Source organism: Prorops nasuta, unplaced genomic scaffold (assembly GCF_024137725.1).
Source record: "Prorops nasuta isolate Cenicafe-Biocafe unplaced genomic scaffold, Cenicafe_Pnas_1.2 PNAS00025, whole genome shotgun sequence".
Lineage (NCBI taxonomy): Eukaryota > Metazoa > Arthropoda > Insecta > Hymenoptera > Bethylidae > Prorops > Prorops nasuta.
The window spans coordinates 3,692,080-3,707,707 of NW_027116822.1; the positions used below are offsets into that span (position 1 = coordinate 3,692,080).

General features: G+C 30.5%; 5 protein-coding genes across 7 annotated transcripts; 3 read left to right on the forward strand and 2 right to left on the reverse strand.

Moving 5' to 3' along the window:
- The first annotated feature begins 49 nt into the window (after positions 1 to 49).
- Positions 50 to 3,375, forward strand: Coq8 (ubiquinone biosynthesis protein COQ8, mitochondrial). Its single transcript, XM_066741353.1, has 12 exons — positions 50 to 225; positions 362 to 604; positions 709 to 1,224; positions 1,296 to 1,515; positions 1,579 to 1,703; positions 1,769 to 1,853; positions 1,922 to 2,037; positions 2,112 to 2,274; positions 2,348 to 2,550; positions 2,621 to 2,773; positions 2,845 to 2,945; positions 3,013 to 3,375. Exons 2-12 carry the CDS (start codon positions 413 to 415, stop codon positions 3,185 to 3,187), a joined length of 2,049 nt encoding a protein of 682 aa, XP_066597450.1. The 5' UTR covers positions 50 to 225; positions 362 to 412; the 3' UTR covers positions 3,188 to 3,375.
- Positions 3,376 to 3,636: 261 nt separating this feature from the next.
- Positions 3,637 to 4,881, forward strand: LOC136782165 (gamma-glutamylcyclotransferase-like). Of its 2 annotated transcripts, none has more exons than XM_066741384.1 (4): positions 3,637 to 3,894; positions 3,969 to 4,267; positions 4,364 to 4,468; positions 4,622 to 4,881. In XM_066741384.1, exons 1-4 carry the CDS (start codon positions 3,790 to 3,792, stop codon positions 4,641 to 4,643), a joined length of 531 nt encoding a protein of 176 aa, XP_066597481.1. In that variant the 5' UTR covers positions 3,637 to 3,789; the 3' UTR covers positions 4,644 to 4,881. The 2 variants fall into 2 exon arrangements, with proteins under 2 accessions (XP_066597481.1, XP_066597482.1); XM_066741385.1 differs by having other exon boundaries at positions 4,656 to 4,881.
- Positions 4,532 to 8,413, reverse strand: LeuRS-m (Leucyl-tRNA synthetase, mitochondrial). Its single transcript, XM_066741346.1, has 8 exons — positions 8,178 to 8,413; positions 7,896 to 8,100; positions 7,440 to 7,833; positions 6,489 to 7,366; positions 6,070 to 6,423; positions 5,758 to 5,998; positions 4,870 to 5,104; positions 4,532 to 4,779 (listed from the first exon to the last, which is right to left on the reverse strand). Exons 1-8 carry the CDS (start codon positions 8,283 to 8,285, stop codon positions 4,579 to 4,581), a joined length of 2,616 nt encoding a protein of 871 aa, XP_066597443.1. The 5' UTR covers positions 8,286 to 8,413; the 3' UTR covers positions 4,532 to 4,578.
- A 96-nt stretch (positions 8,414 to 8,509) lies between these two features.
- Positions 8,510 to 9,913, forward strand: RpL13 (ribosomal protein L13). 2 transcript variants are annotated; one of them, XM_066741375.1, is made up of 4 exons: positions 8,510 to 8,627; positions 8,998 to 9,159; positions 9,240 to 9,489; positions 9,568 to 9,913. In XM_066741375.1, the coding sequence occupies exons 2-4, from the start codon at positions 9,017 to 9,019 to the stop codon at positions 9,838 to 9,840; spliced, it is 666 nt and encodes a 221-aa protein (XP_066597472.1). In that variant the 5' UTR covers positions 8,510 to 8,627; positions 8,998 to 9,016; the 3' UTR covers positions 9,841 to 9,913. The 2 variants fall into 2 exon arrangements, with proteins under 2 accessions (XP_066597472.1, XP_066597471.1); XM_066741374.1 differs by having other exon boundaries at positions 8,622 to 8,692.
- Positions 9,914 to 10,057: 144 nt separating this feature from the next.
- Mybbp1A (MYB binding protein 1a) lies at positions 10,058 to 15,588 on the reverse strand. The gene is made up of 9 exons (XM_066741342.1): positions 15,140 to 15,588; positions 14,849 to 15,049; positions 14,365 to 14,763; positions 13,699 to 14,279; positions 13,515 to 13,627; positions 12,899 to 13,440; positions 11,939 to 12,823; positions 11,436 to 11,854; positions 10,058 to 11,330 (listed from the first exon to the last, which is right to left on the reverse strand). The coding sequence occupies exons 1-9, from the start codon at positions 15,335 to 15,337 to the stop codon at positions 11,183 to 11,185; spliced, it is 3,486 nt and encodes a 1,161-aa protein (XP_066597439.1). The 5' UTR covers positions 15,338 to 15,588; the 3' UTR covers positions 10,058 to 11,182.
- Positions 15,589 to 15,628: the final 40 nt, after the last annotated feature.

Below are 15,628 nucleotides of genomic sequence, written 5' to 3' on the forward strand. Positions count from 1 at the left end.
TAGACCATTGTTACCTCAAATACCTTACCAATTTTTAAATATTGTAGCTAAGTTATCTGTCATCATTACCATCAACTTTGAAATTTTAGTGTATTAATTTTTATCATCAGTAGATAGAATTATTTGAAATATAAAATTGACTTACAAATATTTAATATGCTTTTACAAATCTTTAGCTAAAAGTCAAATATATTATTTACAGTTAATCATTAAATTTTAAAATCGGTAAGCCATAACCTTACATTTTCAATAATCTTAAAAGTCACAAGACACGTAGTTCTAGAGATCTCTATTTATAGTAATTGATTAGTAGAAATTATATAATTCTTCATATATTATGATGTCGTTTTATTCTTTTCAGAACATCCAGCGTTTATTCAGGTTTTTTTAGAATTGCATCATTTTTGCTAATATGCCTCGAACAAGAGTTACTGATCTTATTGGGGTGTTGAAAGGAGCACAAACAGTCACAAATGCTATTGTTAAGCATCAAGAAGAAGTAGTTAAACATGCATTTACACACTCTAGTTTAAAAACTGGTACACAAGAGTGCTTAAAAAACCTTGAAAAAAAGATTAAAAATATAAATCTTAACCAGGCTCCTGTAAGTTTTAAGTATGTTATTTTAAAATTAACATAATAAAACTATCAATAGGTTATGTACTGTGAGAAATTGAGCAATCATTACTTACAATAGTCAATTTTTAGGAAAATATTTTAGCAGATTTAAGAGATGCTATTGATCGAGCATCTGTAGTTCAAACAGGATTTTTTCAGTATTTAGAAGCCGTAGCTAATCTGGTTAAGAATTCAAGCAAACAACCGAATCTTCCAAGAGAACAGCTGGAAATTCATAATTTATCTAAGGATGCAAAAAAAATTACTGAAGTTCAGGTGGAGTCTTTTCCTAATTCTATCAGACAAGACTCATTTAACAGAAATGGACAAAAACAAGAAGGCTTTTCTCAGAAAAAATATACGACAGTTAAAGAAAAAATAGCAAAACTTGCCACACAACATAAAGAAATTCCTACTATTGAGCTTTCAGAAAAAGATAAAGCAATTTTGAGACAATTAGAAATAGAACATGAGAAAAAAATGAAAGAAGAGATAAAGATTATCCCAAAGTCTAATAAGAAAATTCAATCAAAAGATATTACAAGATCATCTATTCAGAAAAACAAGGAGAAACCTATCAAGCTGATAGCAAAGCCAAAACAGACTGTAAGCTTTTTCTCTATTTATTAAATAAATGTTTATATACTAAGAAGAAACAATTAGGTAATTATGTTTAGCTTTCACCTTCAGCAAGGGAACGTAAAGTACCATCAACTAGGATTCAAAGAATGGTCAGTTTTGGTACTTTAGGAATAGGACTTGGTGTAGGAACAGTTGCTGAATATACAAGAAGGACCTTAGGATTAAAAGATAAAAGTGTTGGAACCACCTTAGATTCTATTTTCCTTACAAAAGCTAATGCTGAAAGAATTGTTTCCACTTTATGCAAAGTTAGAGGCAAGCAGAATAAAGCTCTATGTTAAAATTGATCTTTAAAATTATGAATGTAAAAATTTGTAGGTGCTGCATTGAAAATTGGGCAAATACTTAGTATTCAAGATAATACTGTTATTAGCCCAGAATTGCAAAAAGCTTTTGAAAGAGTTAGGCAAAGTGCTGATTTTATGCCTACATGGCAAGTTCAGGTATAATAGAAAAACTGAACACATTATTTTTATGAAATTTATCAACAAAATTGTTTTAATTTCAGAAAGTTTTAATTAATGAATTTGGACATGAATGGAGAAATAAACTGGCTACTTTTGAAGAAAAACCATTTGCAGCTGCTTCAATAGGTTTCTACGTCTAGATTTATTTATTTGTTCCATATATATAATTTATATTTATTAAATTAATATTTTAGGGCAAGTGCATCATGCTACGCTGCTGAATGGTCACAGTGTAGCTATGAAAATCCAGTATCCAGGTGTAGCAGAAGGAATTCAAAGTGACATAGAAAATTTAGTTGGCATAATGAAGGCAAACATTGTTTATCATTTGAGCGCTATTAAACATTCTTATACATTTAAAATATCAGTTTAATCCAATTTTAGGTGTGGAACATGTTTCCAGATGGAATGTTTATTGATAATTTAGTAGAAGTTGCTAAACGCGAATTAGCTTGGGAAGTTGATTATATTCGGGAAGCTGAATGTTCAAAAACTTATAAGGAATTTATTAAACCTTACAGTGATTATTATATACCTTCAGTTATAGGTATAAGAATAGTTAGTGCAATATAAATATTGCAAAGTAAAATTTTCATTTTAATTAAATATTTTTCTTTAAGATGAGCTTTCAACAAAACAGATTTTTACTACAGAATTAGTTGAAGGAATACCAGTTGATAAATGCATTGAATATGATTTAGAAACTAGAGAACACATTGCTAAATTAATTATGCGCCTTTGTTTAAAAGAATTGTTTGTATTCCGTTATATGCAAACTGATCCAAACTGGTCAAACTTTTTTTACAATCCCATGACCAAACAGGTACTAAAAGAAAACTTTATGGCACATTGTGTTAAAATGTTTGTCTTCGTTAAAAATCTTTAATTTGTAGTTAATTTTGTTGGACTTTGGAGCATGCAGAACTTATTCCAAGGAGTTTATGGATAAATACATTGAAGTAATCAACGCAGCTAGTGACAGAAACCGAAATAAAGTACTTAACATGTCTCGAGAAATGGGATTTTTAACAGGATATGAATCTAAAGTAAGAATATATATTAAATACAAATGAATGCAAAGTATAACAATTTATTTTTGATATAATATGTTCTTTAGATCATGGAAGATGCCCATGTAGATACAGTTATGATTTTAGGGCAAGTTTTTGACAATAATCACCAATATTTTGATTTTGGAGGACAAGATGTAACAAAAAGGTATTTTTGTTAAATAATTGTTTATATTCAATTTATCAGGTTTTATTTAATTCCTTCTGCTTTATAGAGTTCAAGCACTTGTGCCTACAATAATAAATCACAGACTCTGTCCTCCACCAGAGGAAATTTACAGTCTACATAGAAAGTTATCAGGAGTATTTTTGTTATGTGCTAAATTAAACGTTAAAGTTAACTGTAGAGATATGTTCCAAGAGGTTTATAGGAATTACAAATTTGATTAATAGCTTTAATTACAAAAAAAAAAAATATTTTTCTAAACTTATAATATTATTTTAAAGATATCTTAATTGTGTAAATAAAATAAGTAGTTTCAAACTGACCTAATTGTTTATAAATAATTTATCTCATATATACTTATGTTAAATATACAAAATGTGTTTTATCTTATTTTTGTCAGCGAATTAAACAAATAATGATTTTTGAAAATATATTCCAAACAAAAATTTTATGGAGGGACAAAATAGGATCAAAACACACCCCAACTTTAACTCCTTTGAGTCCTTTACGGCTACGTTCATTTATGACAGTTTATTTACTGCCAGTACCGAAAACCTATATTTTACGTGACATACATTGTAGAGTTTTAGTACTCGCAGCTAATAAACGAACGCAGCCTACATAATTCTTGCTTTTTTGTAAGTGGCTGGAAAATGGAGTGAGGGGTGGAAGTCCGGCCGGAACGGAACTACCCCACTCTTACATTACTAGTATGTATGTAGATTTTTGTCGCCTGATTTCTCTGACACCACTATTGTTTGACAGAGTTTGACTATTTACAAGAAATATTTTTTTAAAGTGTGAAGTATTTATATATTTTACAAAAATGTCTAATACTTTTTTATATTTTGCTTATGGAAGCAATTTATTAACAAAAAGAATTCATTTATCTAATCCAACTGCTATAAAAAAAAACATTGGATTTATAAAAGTAATTTCCATAATACTGAAAATCTTTATAAATTTATTATTAATTAAATTGTATATATAAGAGTAATAATTTAGAATTTTAGGTTGGATTTTAATTATTATTCAAGACGATGGCGTGGTGCAAGTGCAACAATTGTTCCTACAAAAGATTATACCGTCTGGGGGGTTGTTTGGGAGCTAGACATATGTAATCTTGAGACTTTGGATGGACAAGAAGGTGTTGCAGATAAAATTTATTTTCCCTTTTATGTTGATGTGCAAATTCCAGAAGGCTCAATATTAAATTGCAGAGTGTATCAGCAATGTAATATTCCTACTGAATTTATAAAATTGAAGCAACTACCTCAAGAAAGAAAACCTTCACCTTTTTATTTGTATGTGAAATCTGAAAAGGATTTATTGTTTTATATTATATTTGATTTGAGTTTTGTTAAATCCTGCTTTTTAATTATAATTTTCAATGTATAAAGAGACACAATGATATCAGGAGCTCAGGAAAATGATCTGCCACTGGAATACATCAAATTCCTTAATTTGATACCAAACAACAGTTATGATGGGGAATATGATGTAAAGTAAGTTGATTTTTTTTTTTTTTATTAAATTATTTAATATTCTAATTTATATAAAAGCAATGGTAAAGTAAAAATAAGTGTTTATTATTTTATATTTCTGGTGCTTCTTGCTATGCAACTTTCATACTACTAATTCTTAAATTTCCATCATAGCCTTCCTCTAAGAGAAGTTTAACATCTTTTACAGCCTTATTCTTTAAGGATTTCTGAATATCTTCATCATTCATTACAAATTCAAGGGCAGACTCTGGCGAAAGGTTTTCTAAGGCTTTGCGGGGTATACCTATTTTTTTAATCAAGTTGCCATTGACCTATAATGATATACAAAAATTTTATTTAAATAAGAAATTTAATTAACACTAGTTTTTAAACTGTAGAACAAAAACAAAATAAATCCTTACATTGACCCAAAGTTTCATCATATATTCCCAATCAACCTCAGGCCATTTTTGTTCCAGTACATCCTTATCTAAATTTACTTCTTTGCTAATCTGCAAATTTGGTATTGAACAAAAACCTGCCCATAATTCTGAGGCAAAATTGGGAGTAACTGGTGCTAACATTATTATCTGTGTTGCCAGTGCACGTTCAAACTGAATACTTTTTGTCATACATTCTAAAGAAACTCTCCTTAAACTGCAATAAAAAATATAGGAATATTGTAAGAAGATATTTATAGCTATCCAAAGCAATCAATATAAAAAAATTAATTTTTGAATATTTCATTTAACCGTTCGGCTGCTGACGTATTTTTTCGGACATATGCCAAAACTGCGGTACTAATTGCGTGTGTATGGGAAAATATGTTAAACACTTTTCATACAATAAACTCACTTGTATTGCATTACAACAACAAAAATTAAAAAATACCAATTGTTTACAGAAACTTCGCATTTACAAGAAGAGCGCGATAGCGCTCCTCAGCAGTCAAACGGTTAATACCATGTGTTTTTGCAAATTTGGCTGAATCTATTAGGAGTCATCTTGTTTTTGGAAGACTCTTATTTTCATTATTTAAACATTTTTATATTCATAAATGAGTTTTGTTATGAATAAGTTGATATTATGACAATATATAAAAAAACAGACTTTTGGTTCTGGAATGTCTAGAAAATGTATTTTTTTTTTAAATCCAATCTCAATTCCAAGGGTCTATTTTCTCTCTCTCTAGAAGCCACAGATATTTACAATTTTTTAGAAATCATCTTTTTCGTTTATTTTTCGCCACTTTAAATGGCTAAATTTTAAAAAATAATTTGTTTTTTTTTGTTAATTAATATATATTTTACCTATTTGTTAATCCTTGCATTTTTGATATGGATACACTCCAATGTTGTGTTTTTAGTATATGATATGTTATTACTTTTAAAAAAAAATTTCTTGAATCATAAAGATGATCTTCATCATCAATATATTTTTTATCCACAGGCTTCTTTTTAAGTTCTTCAATGGTCATATTAATTCTCTGATCCATAAGTGTCTTCAATGTGAGCCAAAGCCTATTTTGCCAATTTTTAATTCCAGGAATATCTTTGATAATACAAATACATTCAAAATTACACACAACAATATTTTTGTTTATAATGCAAATAAAACAGTACCTTCTTCAGACCACTTTCTATGCGATATAGGAGCAACATTAGCCAATAATAAAAGTCTAGTCATATCAGATCCATACTTTTCTAAAAGTTGTACAGGATCAATGCCATTATGCTTAGATTTTGACATTTTTTCCCAATGTTCACTGACTGAATCTCCTGTCATTTTATCTATTAACTGCCCATTCTTTTCTTCGATCTCTTCTTTTGTTAAATATTGACCACTCTTAGTTTTATATGTTTTGCCCATTACCATTCCTTGCACGAGAAGTTGCTTGAATGGCTCCCGTGTTGGTACTAGTCTTTCATCGTGTAAAAAATGATTTATGAATCTTGCATAATATAAATGAAGTACACCTACAAAATAATTTAAATTACAAAAATAACTTTTTTTTAAGAAAATTACTTAACAGAATTATTACCATGCTCCTTTCCACCTATGTATAAATCAACAGGTAAGCTCTCCTTAGCTTTCTCCAATGAAAACATTTCATTCTTATTTTTTGGATCAATAAATCTAGCATAATACCAGGAGCTGTCTACAAATGTATCCATTGTATCAGATTCTCTAGTGGCAGGACCTCCACACTCAGGGCAAGTAGTTTCCAACCATTCTGTTGCATTTAGTAAGGACTTTTGTGAAGAAGTACTTTCTATGTGTGGCAATAACACAGGAATCTGATCAGCAGGAACAGGTTTAGCACCACACTTTTGACAGTGCACAATTGGGATAGGTGTTCCCCAATATCTCTGTCTAGAAATTAACCAGTCTTTCAGCCTTGAGCTTATCAAATATCCTCCAATTTTCCATTTTTGTGCTTTTGATAGAATCTCTATTCTTTTATTTTCAAGCTCTATGTTTGACTTCAAATTACTTCTACGATAGGGTATTCCAATTTTTTCGCAAAACTCATAATCACTCATCTCTGTACATGGAATCCCCAGGTAAGTATCCCTAAAAATTGGGAATTTTACATCCTCAGTAATGTATATAGGTAACTCTTCTCCATTAAATGGATTGAGAGCTTTCAAATTAAAAATTTTCATATTATTGTCTATAAATTTTGAATCTACTAATTTACATAATATATTATTTGGTGATATCGCGATGAACTGAGCATTTTCTACATATTCTGGTTTATCAGTCCAGAAATTAATTGTTTTAGGTAGTGACAAGTCATTAGATATTAAGTGAAAGTCAAAACTGGTGCCATTGCATTCTCCAATCCAATTTTTTTGAAGCTTTATTATATCTTTCCATTCTTTTAAAATCGGATCTGAAAGTCCATCATACAAAGATCTAAAATTCACATCAAATGTAATTCAATTTACAAGATAATTTTAAACAATATATAACTAAAATAATTTTTTACTTTGCATATGCTGTAGTTCTGATAAACCATTGTTTTAAAAGTTTTTTTTCAACTTTTGCACCTGATCTCCAGGACCTATTATTTAGATCAACCTGTTCTTCAGCTAACACAGTCTTATCAATAGGGTCCCAATTTACAAATTCTTCTTTTTGATAAATCAAGCCTTTTTCATAAAGTCTGAGAAACAACTGTTGAGTCCATTTATAATATTCTGAATCACATGTAGCAAATTCTCTGTCCCAATCAAATTTACAATTAAGTTTGTTCAACTGTACTTTCATATTTTTAATATTTTCTGTTGTCCATTCTGCAGGATCAACATTCTTTTCAATTGCTGCATTTTCGGCAGGTAAGCCAAAGGCATCCCATCCCATGGGATGTATTACATTGTAACCTAATTAAAAATTGAACAAATATTGACTTGAAAAGTATTGTTTTTAAATCTTATTAACAAACCTCTTAATCTGTGAAAGCGTGCAACAGAATCACTGATACTGTATACTCTTACGTGACCTAAATGCAGTGCACCAGAAGGATATGGGAACATTGACAGAACATAATATTTGCCCCTGGTATTTTTTATGCTTGGCTCTTGTAAATTAATCTTATCTCTCCAATAGTTTTCTATCTTAATTTTTAACTCCGATGAAAGCGCAGAGCTCTAGAAATTAGATATTCTTCTATTTAAAAACAACTTTAGGTTAAAGAACAAAATTGTAACCTTAAAAATTTGTGTACCCATGAATTAATACCCGTGGAAGCGTATCTGTCAACAATTGTTGTACAAAACGACTTAAACTTTAGTTTCCTTAGCTCTTTAGATGAAATTAATATCATTTGCTTCATAATTGCAAATATTGTTACTCTCTCATAATAAAACAGAGAAAATATTGCCCGACACGTAATAACAATAAAATGTGTTCGGAAACGGTTTGCATTTCCCGCAAAATATTTTCTGCCATCTGTATAACTACGTAAAGGAATTTAACTTTAATATTTAATACAATTAAAATGTTTTATTTATTTAGTATACTTCTTAATAAATCAATGATTCTTTTATAATAAACATTCAAACTAATTGCTATTCAAGAAAAGTTTATTTTCTAAAATCATTTCTGAACTCAAATATTAGTAGTCAATTGATGTACTAAATTTTGTTCCTTTTCCGATATACGGCTGCACAAACAGGTTAGTTGTTACGATGATCATGTTTTAATCAAATTGTAAAATTGACATCTCACTTTATAACTGATGTAAGATATTGGAAAATGAGCATACAAGATTTGATTTTGAATAATTTTAAGATATAAGTAATGAAATCATGTAGAAAATCTTTCCTAAGATTTTCTATAAGAGACGTGTAATAAAGGTTATGTTGACCAGCAATATTTTGTTCTAGTATAAATTGCACTAATAGTAATATTTATAACAATGATTTATTATAATAGTTGCTTAAAGTATTTTGGACGATAATATTCAAGGATTAAAAACATTTTGTCTTTATGAAGATAAAATGACAGTTTTGTATACTCCAACAAAGTTTTCTTTTTATTTACAGAAAATTTCTCATAACAAAAATGGGTAAAAGAAATAATATGATTCCGAATGGCCACTTTCACAAAGACTGGCAAAGATTTGTGAAATGCTGGTTCAACCAACCAGCCCGAAAATACAGGCGCAAAACAAATCGTGTAAAGAAAGCAAGAGCTGTAGCCCCACGGTAATATTTTTCATGTTTGAATACTATTTTTATTTTGTTGAATAATATTATTTGACTAATGTTGATTTTTTCATAAATAGACCAGTAAACAAACTAAGACCAATAGTCCACTGTCCTACCTTTCGTTATCACACTAAAGTAAGAGCAGGTAGAGGTTTTACTCTTCAAGAGCTGAAAGCTTCTGGATTTAATAAAAAGTTTGCAAAGTCAATTGGAATTGCAGTAGATCCTCGTAGAAGGAATAAATCTGTAGAATCTTTGCAAACAAATGTACAGAGATTGAAAGAGTATAAATCTAAGCTTATACTCTTCCCAGTTAATGAAAAGAAGGTATGTTAGCCAATTTGATATTTTGAAAAAATGAAATAAGATAATATTATTGGTTTCATTAATGTAATATTATTTCAGGCCAAGAAGGGAGATTCATCCCCTGAGGAGATTGCTTTGGCAACACAAATTTTGGGTGAAGTAATGCCTGTTAGGCATCAAGCGCCAGCAAAGGCGAAGGCACGCGCTATTACAGAAGAAGAAAAGAAATTCTCAGCCTACATTACTCTACGTAAAGCAAGAGCTGATACTAGACTTGTAGGTATCAGGGCGAAACGTGTTAAAGATGCAGCTGAGAATCCAGAAGATGTAACAAAGGTTGCAAAAGAAACAAAGAAAGTTAACAAGAAGTAATCTTATCACCAATGATGTTATAAAGTTTTTTAAAAATTGTCCATGCTTGAGAATACAAACTTTCTTGACACTTTTTTGCTGTACATTCTTTACCATTTATAAACACACATCTCTTATGAGTGGTGGGGTGAAAGAAATGATATACCAATGACACTCGCTTTATTGCGTTTTTATTCATGACTTTTGTATAAATATTTTAATTTCGTACATTATAAATGTATATATATATAAAAAATAACAGGTATATAGAATTAAATATAAAATATTGTTTGCTCAAAATCATTTCTATTTTCGAAGAAATGGACAGAATTAAGGGTTTTCGTGCAGCAACTCGTTGAATGCTCAGAATCATGTAAAGTATTATTCACCTATAGACGTGTAGTAATAAAAGTTTAAATAGTTTAAAAAAATATAGTATATATTCTTCTAGGAGGCGAATTATATAAATTATATAACAAATGTATTCAAGTTAAAAATTGAAACCTACCATTTTTTATGGCCGAGATTTGCGACACTAATAGTTCATTAAACCTTAGAAACACGTTGACATAATAGCAGTGTCAATGAGTTTTTATTTAATTCTAAAATATTAACTCCATAATAATTCAATCTTAAATGATGTGCATTCAATGCCATGCTTTTTCAACTGTAACGGTTAAATCTCGAGGACATTTTTAAATTCGAAGTACCAAGGAAGAGATTGTTTAGTGGTCTTTAAGGAAGATTTTCTAAAACTTTTAGTCTTTTTCAACTAATATATATATATATATATATCTATATATGATGGAAATACGAGTTATGAAGTCGCACTGAGATGTTCATTGGAGGCCTAGAGCATCGTAAGAATGCGAAAGCAAACAGCGCATATTCCGGAAATTTGTTTTCATATAATCGTAGCAAAAAATGTCTTAGATTTTTAGAAAAGCTTCCTCCAAAGCCTGTTAAAAATGTTTCTACATAATACTTGGCTAAACTCGAAAATTCGTTCTATAGATTTAATCGTTAAATTTTAAGAAACAGGTATCCATTGCGCATTAATTAACATTAAAATATCGCTCAGCAAGTAAATATTTTAAAGTTAAATGGAAGCTCTGATATCACTGTATTATACTATGTTTATATAAAAATTTGAATCCATTATATCTGTGTCTGAGATTCAACGAGTTGAATATTAAACAGCGTTCAACTACAACTGTATAAAATTTAGTTTATATTTTAAAAAATTTTATTGTTACATATCTATGAGTAAACAATGTTTTCATATGATTCCGAGTATCTAACAAATTCTGCTCGGATGTTTTCAATTTTAGTAATCTTCAATTATCGTAAATTAAAACGACCGTTATCGTTTCCCATTTTCCTTTTTTCTTTTTTTTGTGCTGGTCAACAAACCTTCCGACATCGGAGGAGTATCTAACTCGTTATTTAAGCTTTCTTTAGCTTGTGATTTTCCATTTACTTTTGGCTCGGATATTTTTCTCTTTTTTGCTCTAAAATATTTAAAAGTCAATGCAAATGATGTTTAACAATATTAATGATATCAATGACGTTTGATTTATTTCAATGATAAATATACGTATAAATTTCTAACTTACGGTTTAATGGAAAATCCAATCTGGGCAGTCAATTTATTATATGCCGTCCTGGAATCTTTCGCGAGGGAGACATTTGCCCTATACTCCATAATGGCATCAGCAATTTTCTGCCAATTCCAAGCATCTTTCAAATGCTGTGGATGCACAGTGTGTAGCAAAGTTAAAAGTAAGTATACAAACTTCTGCTTGACTTCCTTGCCAGCTTCGTTATTGCTCGATGTTTCAGTTTTGTGAGCAATTAATAATTCCTTGAAACAATTTACCGAATTATGGCACAATTGCTTTTCCACTTTCTTTCGGATTTTCATGTGCGTTTCGTCCGTTTGAATCAGTCTACTATTTCTATAAAAAATTGTTAGGAACTCTAATGCTTGGCCTCTTCTAAATGATCTAATGCTACTATCAAAAGCAAAATTGACCTGAAATTGAAAAACATTATTTTATAAAACAATAAAAATAATTGCTATAATCTCATTACATATAAGCAAGTATAGTTTAATAACCAGTAAAGGAGCTAACTCCCAATTTCCAACCCAACAAAGTTGCAGCAGGTTTTTGAAAAGAGAAGCAGGAAGGATACAGTCTCTTTTTTTGAAGAAATTCGTCAAATTCTCTCCCATAACATTAACTAAAGTTTCATTGGACAAATTGGTTTGCTGCGAGCAGCGTATGAGGAAAATACAACATTCGGCAAGTTTGTCTCCCATTTCTTGACAAATAAAAGCGGAACGTTCTCCTTTTTCAATCACAATTTTTAACGTGTTTATTAACAGTTCATCGTCAACGCCTTCCACGTTATTGAATTTTTTTATACCAGCTAGTTTCTTTAAACAAGCTCTGACTCTGTTTTCTAATGGATTTTGGTGATGATCCTTGATACAGAATTCCAGCAGTGCAAATAATGAAACTAATATATCAAAGACAATAGCCATGGGTGGTGACGATTCCAAGTAACTTTCAAGCAAGTCGATCACTCTAACCCTAAAATGAGTAAGGGCTTGTGAAGATTTTTCTTGTTTCTTGGAACGATTTTGTCTATTTTCTTTAAGAATTCTAAAAGCAGCAGCCAAGGATTCATCAAGTCTTTTGCCTTCTACTTCGTCAATCTGGTCAATGTCAATATCCTCATCGTCTGTTTGAAAAGAAGCTTCACCCAAGGCTTGTTGAACCGCCATTCGTAGGCGATCGTTCACAGTTTCATCTTCCTCAAAATCCGTTTGATTATTTTCAGAATCTGAATCGCTATCATCCTCACTAACTTCCGACGTTTCCACTCCATTCTCCGCAATATCATTTTCGCTTTCATCACTTTCCTCATCCTCATCCATCGATTCTGGCTCGTCACTTTTTATTGATAGAGGATTCTTGTCTGTCTTTACATCCAAAATCTGAAAATCAAAGTTTTCTAAGTCTTAATTCTATATGATTCAAAATTCTTTGCAGTTTTAACAACGATGCGTTACCTCTAAGATTTGGTAAATAGCAGCGTTAGTCAAATGAGAGCAAACATGAGGAAAAACACAATTCACTAAGGATCTGAGCAAGTGACTAGTTCTGGAAAGCAAGGATAATAAAAGATCCACGACGACTTCTGCCCATTTAGGTTCCTCTTTCTCTTTATCCTCTACTTTACTTTTTGATTCATTATCTTTGTTCTTTTTTTGTATATTTTTGGTTACACGCTGGTAACAACTTTCCAATTCATTAATCGAGGTTATCGCCATTTCAGTATCAGAGAAAAGTTGCAGTCCCATGTGAAGACTCATTGTATGAAAAATTGGTATAGCTTGGGTATTCTTTTTAGTTTTCTCCAAAGCTTCTATAAGGCATATCACCTTTTTCCAAGCTTCCGTGGCTTCATTAGACAAAGGTGTCCTCAACTTCAAATCGTCAGACGATATTTCTGCTCTTAAATAATGTACTAGTTCACTCAACAAATTTCTAAGATCGCTTAATTTCGGTAATTTATGATCCAACGCTCTATAAAAGCATTCTTTTATGTGAGCTGTGTGTTAATTAAATTATTATTAATATTTGTATTAAATTATAATCAATTGATTTTGATTAGTAAATACTTACGCGCTAATTCCACTCCTATGTTAGAAACATCGCATATTCCGCATTTAAATAAAAATTTCAGTTGGCTCAACCTCCATTCACGATCTGACAAAATGTTAGGATGAGTCAACAATCTGCAAGGATGATTTAATTATTTAATTAACTTTACTTCTGTTCGATTTGTTCTATAAAAATAATTATATACTTTGTAAGTAATTGAGCTGCATAAGTTCTCTCTGCATTCGTCCAAGGTTCTGGATTTCCTCCCTTCAATTTTGGTTCAGAATTTTCAATAATGTTACAGTAAATTTTGGACAATTTCTTTACACATTCCATATTTAAGCTACTTGTGATTCTTTGTACAACTTTTGTACCAGTTCGCCTTTCGATCATTAAATCTCCTGGATCAAGCATCAATTTTTTAAGAACAGCAATTTTATATTTTGGCTTTATATCATCACTATTTATAACAGATACCAATATAGTTAAAAATTCCTTAAAACCATGAAGAATCTCATCAGTATGTTTTTTTCTACAATATAAAAATTTTTTTAACATATATGCCAAAAAATTTGGAGATAATAATTGAGGTAGGATTGCTTTCTTTGTTATATTTGGAAGCAACAATTTCAAAATTTCTATAGCTAAGTATTCATCGGTTCTTGATGGTTTCTTAAATCTAATGTCCATGCCAGTCCAAAATTCATTTACAAGCTCAGCTTTTATTAGCTTCTCACAAAATAGTTTAAATACTGGATGCTGATAAGATTTGATTCTGGGCAAATCCTTTTTGAAAATAATAAAAATATATTAAAATACAATATTTTAAAATTGAAAAGCTTGATATTACTACAAAATTTTAAATACTTACTGTTAGCACCCCCAAAACATATTCCATAGATTCTGTAGAAATTAGGTCATCAGTACCTATTTTATTAAGAATAAAATTATGATTGACTAAAGAGGGAAACTTTTCTTCCATAAATAGTAGCAAATAGAAAGTATCTAAAGTTTGTTCTTTCCATGGTTTTCCTATTTCTTTTTCAATCACAGAGAATACAGATATTGACAGTGATTTACCATCAGTGTTATTCAGAAAATCAATTAAAAAACTAGTAGAAACAGAAGATAAATAGCTACGTTGATTTCCTGCATTAATAAGATAATCTATAATCCTTAGCTGTAAGTCAACTGTACATTTTCCTACAATCTTGGAACGAATCAATGCTCCACATACTAAAATACGTCCTAAATATATATCTGCATTCTCCTGTAACAAGTTTAATTTTGTGAAATGATATATTACATTTGAACTGTGAAAAAAAGAAATAGATAATAGTGCTAGTGGATCTTACACTCTTAGGATTGCTATTTACAGGATGCAGCTCTTCATCCATAATGGTTAATATCTTTTCCACAGGAAACATAGGATATAAAGTCAAAAATCCAGTTAACGTAACATAATGTCCTTTTTTAGAGAATAGCTTTGATGATCCCAAACTACGAATTATCCTAGTTAAAGCATATTTCAATTCTTTATTTAACTCTGCTTCAGCCTGTTAAATTCAACAGTCAAATAACATTCAAATGTAAGATTACATAGAATAATATCATCTTAGAAAAGAGCTAAGTTTTTTTAAGGTTACCTCATTATTAATATCTGGAATAGTAAGTTGATTTAAATGCCGAATTAATGAAATTCCAGCATCGAATCTTGCGGTCTCTTTCTCATGAGATAATTTAGAAAAACAGTCGAGTACCGAAATCTCCATTTTTCCTACTTTTTTCAAATTTTCACTATATAAAACACCATTCCCATTTACATGTGCTTTCACTGCTTTCATGCTGTGTATTAACTGTATAGCGGCGTGGCGTGTGCCGTGGATTCAACGATTCATTCCATTCTATTCCTTATTCCAAATTCCATTATTTCCATTCCTCATTTGCGGACGCCGCATGGTGCGATGCGATGGAATGGGTCGATGGGTGACGGCCGACGGGTTCCCTTGCCCCTGGCCGCTGGCGCCCCTGGTTAGAAGTGGTGAAATTCGTCCCCCTCCGGCTCCCAACACTCATTAAACTTTACGTTATGTTGATAAGATAATGATTGAGGGGGAAGAGAGGGGCGAAATTCC

Excerpts from the sequence above, each read along its gene's own strand:
- Coq8 (XM_066741353.1), top strand. The coding sequence starts at position 413 with ATGCCTCGAACAAGAGTTACTGATCTTATTGGGGTGTTGAAAGGAGCA. Across the intron at positions 2,275-2,347 it reads TTATATACCTTCAGTTATAG|ATGAGCTTTCAACAAAACAG; the intron begins GTATAAGAATAG and ends TTTTTCTTTAAG. Across the intron at positions 2,551-2,620 it reads ACAATCCCATGACCAAACAG|TTAATTTTGTTGGACTTTGG; the intron begins GTACTAAAAGAA and ends TTTAATTTGTAG.
- LOC136782165 (XM_066741384.1), top strand. The coding sequence starts at position 3,790 with ATGTCTAATACTTTTTTATATTTTGCTTATGGAAGCAATTTATTAACA. Across the intron at positions 3,895-3,968 it reads AAAACATTGGATTTATAAAA|AATTTTAGGTTGGATTTTAA; the intron begins GTAATTTCCATA and ends GTAATAATTTAG. Across the intron at positions 4,469-4,621 it reads GATGGGGAATATGATGTAAA|CCTTCCTCTAAGAGAAGTTT; the intron begins GTAAGTTGATTT and ends TTTCCATCATAG.
- LeuRS-m (XM_066741346.1), bottom strand. The coding sequence starts at position 8,285 with ATGAAGCAAATGATATTAATTTCATCTAAAGAGCTAAGGAAACTAAAG. Across the intron at positions 8,101-8,177 it reads CCACGGGTATTAATTCATGG|AGCTCTGCGCTTTCATCGGA; the intron begins GTACACAAATTT and ends TCTAATTTCTAG. Across the intron at positions 6,424-6,488 it reads CATAGGTGGAAAGGAGCATG|GTGTACTTCATTTATATTAT; the intron begins GTAATAATTCTG and ends ATTATTTTGTAG.
- RpL13 (XM_066741375.1), top strand. The coding sequence starts at position 9,017 with ATGGGTAAAAGAAATAATATGATTCCGAATGGCCACTTTCACAAAGAC. Across the intron at positions 9,160-9,239 it reads GCAAGAGCTGTAGCCCCACG|ACCAGTAAACAAACTAAGAC; the intron begins GTAATATTTTTC and ends TTTCATAAATAG. Across the intron at positions 9,490-9,567 it reads TCCCAGTTAATGAAAAGAAG|GCCAAGAAGGGAGATTCATC; the intron begins GTATGTTAGCCA and ends ATATTATTTCAG.
- Mybbp1A (XM_066741342.1), bottom strand. The coding sequence starts at position 15,337 with ATGAAAGCAGTGAAAGCACATGTAAATGGGAATGGTGTTTTATATAGT. Across the intron at positions 14,764-14,848 it reads TAAATAGCAATCCTAAGAGT|GAGAATGCAGATATATATTT; the intron begins GTAAGATCCACT and ends AACTTGTTACAG. Across the intron at positions 11,855-11,938 it reads GGGAGTTAGCTCCTTTACTG|GTCAATTTTGCTTTTGATAG; the intron begins GTTATTAAACTA and ends TTTCAATTTCAG.